The sequence below is a fragment of the Anarrhichthys ocellatus genome, unplaced genomic scaffold (assembly GCF_004355925.1).
Source record: "Anarrhichthys ocellatus isolate YVR2014 unplaced genomic scaffold, GSC_Weel_1.0 scaffold47, whole genome shotgun sequence".
Lineage (NCBI taxonomy): Eukaryota > Metazoa > Chordata > Actinopteri > Perciformes > Anarhichadidae > Anarrhichthys > Anarrhichthys ocellatus.
Genome location: NW_022280077.1, coordinates 2417926 through 2426782, shown reverse-complemented (window position 1 = coordinate 2426782; position 8857 = coordinate 2417926). Strand labels below are relative to the sequence as shown.

The 8857-nt window shown below is 41.9% G+C and overlaps 1 protein-coding gene across 1 annotated transcript; it reads right to left on the bottom strand.

Annotated features, from left to right (window-relative positions):
• Window positions 1-270: 270 nt before the first annotated feature.
• On the bottom strand, window positions 271-6742 carry LOC116395606 (atypical chemokine receptor 3-like). Its single transcript, XM_031869621.1, has 2 exons — window positions 6565-6742; window positions 271-3807 (listed from the first exon to the last, which is right to left on the bottom strand). Exon 2 carries the CDS (start codon window positions 3736-3738, stop codon window positions 2599-2601), a length of 1140 nt encoding a protein of 379 aa, XP_031725481.1. The 5' UTR covers window positions 3739-3807; window positions 6565-6742; the 3' UTR covers window positions 271-2598.
• Between the last annotated feature and the right edge of the window lie 2115 nt (window positions 6743-8857).

Sequence of the window (8857 nt, the reverse complement as noted above, 5' to 3'; positions counted from 1 at the left end):
GGGCAAAACAAAAAAAAGATAGTTGACCTTGGTTAGGGAGATCTCCCAGGGAGACCACCACATCCCTCCGCCCAGACATAGTGGTGTGGTCCTTCGCCACCAAGGTGGTCTTTCTCATTGAGCTCATCCTCCCATAGAAGGAGGGGGAGGAGGCTGCCTGAAGACGCTGAAGGACTCACAAATGGCAGTTGATTGCAAGAAGGCACTGTGGATTGCCATCACTAATCCTGAGGATAACAGTGGCAGGGTGGTGTCCATCCCACAGGACAGTAGGTCAAGCACTGGGGTTAACGGAGCAAAACACTGATGGGTTGACGTATTACATGCACCTATCTTAAATTAAATTATGTACAAAATGCAAGAGAATAAACTCAATTGAATTGTATCCTCTGACCCCGATGGTAAAAAGAAAAATTCCAGCTGTGACTTTAAGTTGGCAGGAGTGACATCTCTTTCTTCTTTTGCAGTCTGAAAGAAAGTTGGTGTGACGATGACTGAGAAAACGTAAATACTCTGTCAAACTAAAGCCTATCTGAACCGTGACAGCTGGGACAAACCACACACAGTGATGTTATGTTTTCGCTGCATGAGTTTGTTTGTTTGTGTGTTATTCAGTGCCTCAAATGGCATGGCAGTAAAAAATGGCAGTAAAAGCATTTCCAAAACCGTCATTGGAGCTTCTCAGTTGAAACCCTTTATTTTAGGAATCTCGGGGCATGATTATTAAGTTGTAAGCTTAATTTGACAAGAGCCAAAGAAACTGAGACACGGAGGAAAACATTTTCTCTGTATTTAATATATAACAAAACACATGTTACACATTACAATACCAAAAGAATGCCTCTGTTCTTCGCGACACATGTTTGTGTCCCCACTCTTTTCTGATTGCAAAATCTTCTCAGTGTAAAAGCATACATGTGTAACCAATCACATGACACAATGTGCTCTATGTCAGCGCATCAAAAGAATATGTTGCTTCCTACAACAGACAGTGAGCAAACTGTATAACTCAATATTTATGATACATAAAACGTCATTTCTGGGAGTCAAGCTGTGGCCCACAAAGACACATACACACACACACAACTCTAAAGTAAATATGCTTTTTTTGTTCTTTGGTCCCTAATAAACACCTGGTTGTTATACACCACAGCTGCTGCTTACATAAAGGTAGTTAGGCTATTCTTTTGTGTTATTTGGTCATAAAGGTTTCAGCCATTTGTGGCCTGTGTGCTGGCACAGCAGGATTAACATCACATGGATTTGCACATGTGCATCCTTTCCACAATTAGCACTGATGCAAAATATAGCGACCGTACAGTATTGTACATAATACTGTACGTTTCAGAATACAAAGGAGCTACATCTACCTGCTCTTTAAGCTCAGTAGTCCCAGTTGAAGCATCCAGACACTGGAAATATTTAGAACTAAAAGAAAACAGAGAAGTTAACATGCAAGACCTCATATTTTGAAGTTTATTTGCTTTCTCGTAGAGAGAGTTGCATTAGATGAGAGGGTCGATACAGTGCCACTCTTATGTCTGTACGCCAAATAGAAAGCTAAAGCCAGCATGAGATTTCCTCAGCTCAGCTTGCCACAAAGACTGAAAGACAACAGAGAGTCACTCCCTCCAGCAAAGAAATAGTCCAGCACATAATCCTCCCCCGAGCGTTGCTTTTAGTACGAATCAAACAAACAAATATAACATGTTAATTAGCCAACTTTGAAGGTGCTGGTAAGCAAATTCTTGGGATTTGTTTTTTCCTTCGGACTGAGCCAGGCGAGCTGTTTCCACTGTTTCTAGTTCTTATACTAAGCTAAGCTTAACAGCAGCTGGCTGTAGCTTCATATTTAGTGCACGGACATCTAAATTCCCTACAAGTCGTACTATTCCTGTAACTATGCAACTCAGAACACACATGCATTAGATCATTTACAAACCTTAGTTGCAGGAAAATTAATTTCAGTTTTTTTTTGTGTCTGAAGGATTCAACTGAAGTGACATGAGCTTATGATTAACAGAGACAGCAGGACTAAAGCACTGAGCCAGTCAGTAGCTCGACTAAAATGATGAAGCAGCGTTGCATGAAGTGTGGAGCAGCCATCAGGGTGTGATGTCTTTGATTTACAGGAGGGACGCAAAACATTTAAAATGTACAGAATATAAATACAAATTTATATAAAAAAAAGATTAACAATATTACTCTGCTGATACTATCGGTATTCAATGCCTGTCAGATTATACACACCACACACACAAACACACACACACACACACACACACACACACAGTACAATCCTACATGAACAGTACAAGCAATGATTTTACACATATACGGCCACTGTATTGGCTTTACAAATGAGTGACAATGAGTGAAATATATCCTTTCAGTATCAGCTGTTATAATAAAACTGCTTTGTAAGTGCTTTGAAATTGATCCATCAACGTTGATATTAGCCTGTCTTCAAGCTTTTCTACATGACTCAAGCAGATTTCTGTACAAAGGATGCTGTCTGTGAACAGATTCTGATAAGAACAAATTAGTTGTAACATACGCATATATTGCATTTGTAGTCATTTGGATTTACAAACCGTCTCAGATCTGTGGTGGGTTGTCTACAGCTACAGCAGAGTACTCAGTCTCAGACATGTTGGAAGTGTCAATGAGGCGTGCCAAACCCGTCCTCGTGGAGTATTTAAAGATGAAGGCCTTCATGAGGTCATAGCGGTAGTTTCTGTTAATGAAGTTGTAGAGGATGGGGTTGAAACAGCAGTGGAGCAAGGACAGGCACTGGGTGAGGTGCAAGGCCACGTAGATCACATTCTCCAGGCCACAGGTCAGAGGCACCAGGCCCAGCTGAGACAGGGAATCAACCAGGAGGACGCCATGGTAGGGCCCCCAGCAGCCCAAAAACACCACAATGTAGGCCAGGATCACCCTGCGGCTCACACGACGCTCTTGCTCCACTGTGGAAGATGATGAAGAAGAAGAGGAGGAACGAGAAAAAGCGCGGGCTAGCAGCACGTAAAACACTGCAATGACGGGGAAGGGGAGAGCAAAGCCCAGCAGGATGAAGCTCAGCTGCACGCCCACCATCCACTCCCTGGGGTTTCCCTCTGGGTACACAGGCCTGCACAATATGGTGTCCCCATGCGTTGCCTTCACAGTGTGCAGGAAGTAGGTGTCTGGTATGGAGGCGAGCAGAGCAAGAAGCCACACCCCTACACACACTCCGCTGCGGAATAGCTTCCTGCGTGCGCCTCTCTCATGGTCCCCGTGCTTCGTCACAGTCAGGTAGCGGTCCATGCTCATGCAGGCCAGGAAGAAGATGCTGCCGAAGAGGTTGACGGAGAACAGCAGGTGTGTGAGTTTACACGCTACCTCACCTAAGGGCCAGTGGCCGTGCTGGGCCAGCGAGCTCACCCACACAGGCAGGGTGGCGCACACACATAGGTCTGCCACTGCCAGGTGGGTGATGTACATGTGTGTCTCATGGCGAGGGGTGGAGTCTCTTTGGGCACGAATGTTTACCCAGAGGACCAGAGCGTTAGCAGCAAGACCGACGATGAAGATAAACATGTAGAGGACACACATGGAGTAGAGCAGAGCGTTGCGGTTGAAAGCCGTGGCGCACACCGTTGCATCCACACTCGATATGTTGCTAAAGGCTTCGGAGAAGTTGAAGTCCCCCAACGACTCCCACAGGTCCTCCAGCTCACTGGTGCTCAGACTCATATTTCAGCACTGGGAGACGACCACAGACCACTGGGAGGGAATACACAGCACTTCTGACCGGGACGGATCCTGTAAAAACAAGACGAAATGCTACCTTCTGTTATCATATTTAAGAAGCAATTTTCTGTTCATAAAGCATGGCTTATTTTACCGTTGTGGACTCAAAGTGCATGAGCTAATAAAACATAAAGCCACTTGTGGTGTGCCACCAGATCCTGAGGAATCTTAATGCGGTTAACTTGTCAAAATACTGCTTTCATGAGTTAATAGAAGCTCTCTGTTGCCGTGTCAAAAACATATTAGTTCCCTGTGATTGATGTGCAGTCAGGGGGCAGTACAATAAATGTTTACATTAGCTCCACTAGCACAGAGTGCAGATTAGACATGAGGAAGTGGGTTCGAGAAATCCAAACACGGTGTATTTCCGGAGCGTTCCGGGCATTCCAAGATAAACCATTGGTCAGGGTGGGAAACCTGATGCCATGTTTTCCTTTAACATGCTTGTTATAGTAAGAAATAAATCTGATGTTTCTCTTCTGCTCGTCAAGGAGAGGGTGAGAGAGGAGCTGTCACCACCCAGATGATCAAAGAGAAGACTGCCTATAACCTCGAATACGTCATTTTACTACATCTGGGTCTTATAACTTAAGAACACATGCACACAATTTCAAATACAGGATACATTAAATCTATGAGTAAGGTGACTGAAGCAATATGCAAGATCACAGAGGTGGTAGTCTGGAGCAGCTTGGCATGCCAATAACCTGGCATGATTCGTTTGAGCCTAAAGGACCACTGAAACCCTGACTTTTCTGCTGTGATGTCTTTCTTAGCTCCCCTAACTGGCAGCCTGCCACAGTGTGAAAGATCAGAGGTGAAAGGTAGTAGATCAAAACCAGAACACGAGAGGCTTAACCCTGCTGTTGCCCCTGAATGACTTGTACGCCCACGGAGTGAATTGTGTGCAGAAATCAGCGGGAGTCTTGACGCCTGCAAAATGGTCCATCCAAGGTTAAAACGAGGGTCACCGACCACTGGGTGACACAGCACGGCGGAAAACAGTGAAATGTGACCGCTTCACACATCTGCTTTTGTAGGAGACGTGTGCTGCACGCGGGATAATTGGCACAAAGTGTGTGATAAAAGCAAAAGGCAAAGTAAAAATGTATACAAGGACACCTGGAACTTATTAAGATGTGCAGCTGTCTAGCGTGTGTTATGTCTGATTTTGTTATATGTTATCAGTTAACTTTTGTATTTACATTTAGTGCTACTTTATACGCCCACTTCGCTGCCTTTCAGGGACAAATGTACTTTTTAAACCACAACATGTATTTGACAGCTACATTTACCAGTTGCTTTGCAGGTTAAAACATGTTGTATATACAAAACATATAATCATCTTGTAGAATATGGTAAAATGACACATATTGAAATACCCAAAAGTACTGTATGCACAGTTGTAAAAAAGAGCTCCACCAGCTGCAACATCAAAATGAATATTTTTTTAATATTGAGTTGGACCACTTTAAAGAAATATTAGATTTGTATGAGTTCAGATTCACTGGATTAGCCCCAAACATACGCATCTGGTTTTTGATCCATTAAAATTGAACTGCAATATAAATTACATACATGTGATGGAAGAATTTGACTGCATCCATTTGGTAAAAAAAACTGCATTTATTTTTCAATGCAGGACCCTTTTCTGTAATGGATTATTTAGCTCATTTTTCAGATACTTAATAAATAAGTATTGCTCTCCCACTGCTTTTGATAAAGCAGTTTCTTAAGAAATGTCAGAAACCTGACATTTAATTCCACTTTCAATTATTTTGAGACACTGGAAAGTGCTTTTCATTCTAATAGAGGGATTTTCTATGCTGAGATAATCCCTCACAATGGCCTCTGTCTAATTCCCCTATATTATATGGAAAATACCTGGAGGTGCCAGGTAGCCCCAGAGGCTTCAAGCTAATTAACCTCTTAACACCCACACCGTCAGATAACAGAGACGGTACATGTAGCCCATATCTCTCTCTCTCTCTCTCTCTCGCTCTCTCTCTCTCTCTCTCTCGCTCTCTCTCTCGCTCTCTCTCTCTCTCTCTCCTCTTTTCAGCTCGACAGCATCCAGTTACAAATTAGCTGAAAACGTCTTTTGTTCCTCAATACACAGAAAATAAAAGCAATTGAAGGCGATTTTCATGTGCTAATGCTGCCGACATGAATGGTGCAGGTGCAACGTGTTTGTCAGAAGTTTCTCCAGGCTTTAGTTTGGAGGGATACAATCTTTGCCTTTTTGAGACAGGACTTTGTGTTTTCGCGTATAGATTACCAGTAAAAGAGTTGCCTTGTGCGTCATTACGCACAACCGAATCCAGCGAAAGATCCCAGATTGCTGTTGACGGCGAACACATACAATGTCATTGTTGCCATTGTTGATTTATATCAGGCTGGGAACAAACTCTTATCAGATGTCCGCGTAGTATACAGTAGCCTCAATCCGCGGTTGAGCGTTGAGGCAAATAAACAACGGAGAGGCACGCTGGGAAGATGGAGAACTACAAAAAAGTCACAAATGATGGTATATTACTATTAATTTCAATAACAAAATTGAGCATATGTGTTTGTATCTGCAACAATGGGAGTTAATACAGTTATTGAATGGACACAAATTAAGTATATTTGTATGTATGCAGTACGCACAGATGATCGTAGGTATCGAGCATCTCTGGGGGTATTTTTTTAAGTGTTAGAAAGCCGAGAAACTACCTGTACACGAGCAATCAGATCTTGTCCCCAAATGAGCTCATATAGGCAGCTTACCTGTTTTGATTCCTGATCCCTCGCTGAAATCTTCTCTTCAGAAGAACAGATTTGTTTTTGTTTAGCTTTGGTGCTGAGGGGAAACGTCAACTCCACTGGGGTAATCGTGTGCGCGCTACCCTCCGCGTCCTTAAATGAATATGAGCCTGTTCCTTGTTCTGCACTTGCTGAAACTCAGAGGAGAAACGCCTCCAAGGCTGGTCCTAACTGCTTTGCGTATTGACATGGCATCGCTTCGGGCGTTCAATAAACAGCAAGCAGTCTGGCGAGTTTCGGCCAAGAAGGAAATAAAAAAAGAACACGTGGAATTTCCTGTTTACAAACTCTCCTGAAATACAACTTAATAACAGATTTTCACATTGCTGAACAGTATATGTGTTTCTTACTTCATGCGAGTGTGTTTATGGAATGCAAGTCTGTACATGTACGGCATGCACTACGCGATAAGTAAAGGACAATAGGCTATGTTATTATCAATGTATCGTATGGGTGTAATATATGACCATTTTAGGAAAAAGCTACAAAGTAAGAAAAATGCAATAACCTAATATTGTGCAAATTTAGAAAACGTAAAATCCCCAACAATTTTAAATGACACTCACCTGTTAGATGCTTCACACATGTTCTGCTGCAGTGGTCTTTTAAAATCAGGTGTATCATGATTTACTCGCTACAGGCACACACAATAAAAGATTGAAATAGTTTAATTTCATCATCAAAATGTATGTTGCTACACGTTTTAATCTGGCATGCATACATTATCATTCCTTTTAAAGTAGGCTATGTATGGCATAATATGTTTTATTATTACTGATTTATTCATTGAAATCATGCACTGGAATGCAATAACATAGTATCATGCATGCAAACTTCAGAAACTGTATATTTTGAAGATGCTGCTTTGTGTCTGTTGTGATATTTTTTGTTAAGATTTAGTGACTGATCGGTCAACTGTAACTGTATATTTCCATATTCCAGTTTTTATACTGTATGCAGGTCTATATCTATACTATATAATTCATGTAAAGCATGAAATCAGTAGAAAGGGGGCTATAATCATGTTATGATGTATTGAGACACTACATTTTACCTCAAATCTTATAGCTTTATAAATTGCATAGGATTTATATTATGATCCAGCAACTGCTATAAAATAATTTCAACCTTTGAACCACAATATATATGATAAATGCATCATAAATATGATGCACAATACGCATTAACGATATTCAACCATATTACAAGGGCACCTCCTTGTGCCCCGCCCCAGTTACCTAAATATGAAACCAGAGATGCAGACAGACAGTAAACCACATCTGTTTTCTGCTTCCACCCAAAACCACCAAACAGGTTAAACCCAACACCAAGCCCTACTGAGATAACTGAAAAGACACCCTGAATAACGAACTACACCAACAGCTATATTCAGGTTTGAGTCTATATGTTAATCCGATGACAGTCTGTGTTATTTAGAATCATTTTGACCAAATTAAGGGCTTAATGTGGTACATTTTTTTTACTTCTTTTATTGACGCAATACTTGTCTTGAAACTATGAACAACAACATCAGCTGCTGAAGACTTTTTGTTTTATTGTCGTTTGAGCCTTATTCAGTCTCATTTCAGGCACATCCTCTGGAAGCAGCACAAAGCATTGTGGGAGGCTCATGTGTTTACTGAAAGCCGCTGAAAGCTCACCTGCAACTCTGGTGGCCTCACAGCTGCTCCCACCAGGGCAATTAACCCCAAGTTCAATGCAAAGACAGAATCACAAAAGGAAGGCCCGGTGGAATTTATAAAAAAATATACACATTCATGTTTGATTTGTTGATAATATACTTTGACAGAACTCATAAGTGAAAGTAATTATTTTGATGTCATGTACAATGATTGAAGTTTTGACTTGTAGATACAGTATGTCCAGCATGTTTTCATAGTAAAAATATATTGTGTACTCGTACAGGTCACCCCACTGAAGTTTATTATGACTGCATGCCCTGTATTCAGTGATGAAATGCAGCCAGCAGGCCATACTCTGACCTCATTAAAGAGCAGAGTATGAAGTCAGTTTCAATGAGGCTTTAAAGAGAGCTCCCACTACTCACGCATACCCATTGTCCTCTATATCAGGAGCATCAGGGGGGGATTTGTAAGCCTTTCTGATAAGCATCCGTAGCCCTGTAGACCGCTGCCAACCTCTGTTCTGCAGTCCTCATTCACAGGGAGGCCGGACTGGGAACAGCAGGGGTGTGTGTGTGTGTGTGTGTGTGTGTGTGTGTGTGTGTGTGTGTGTG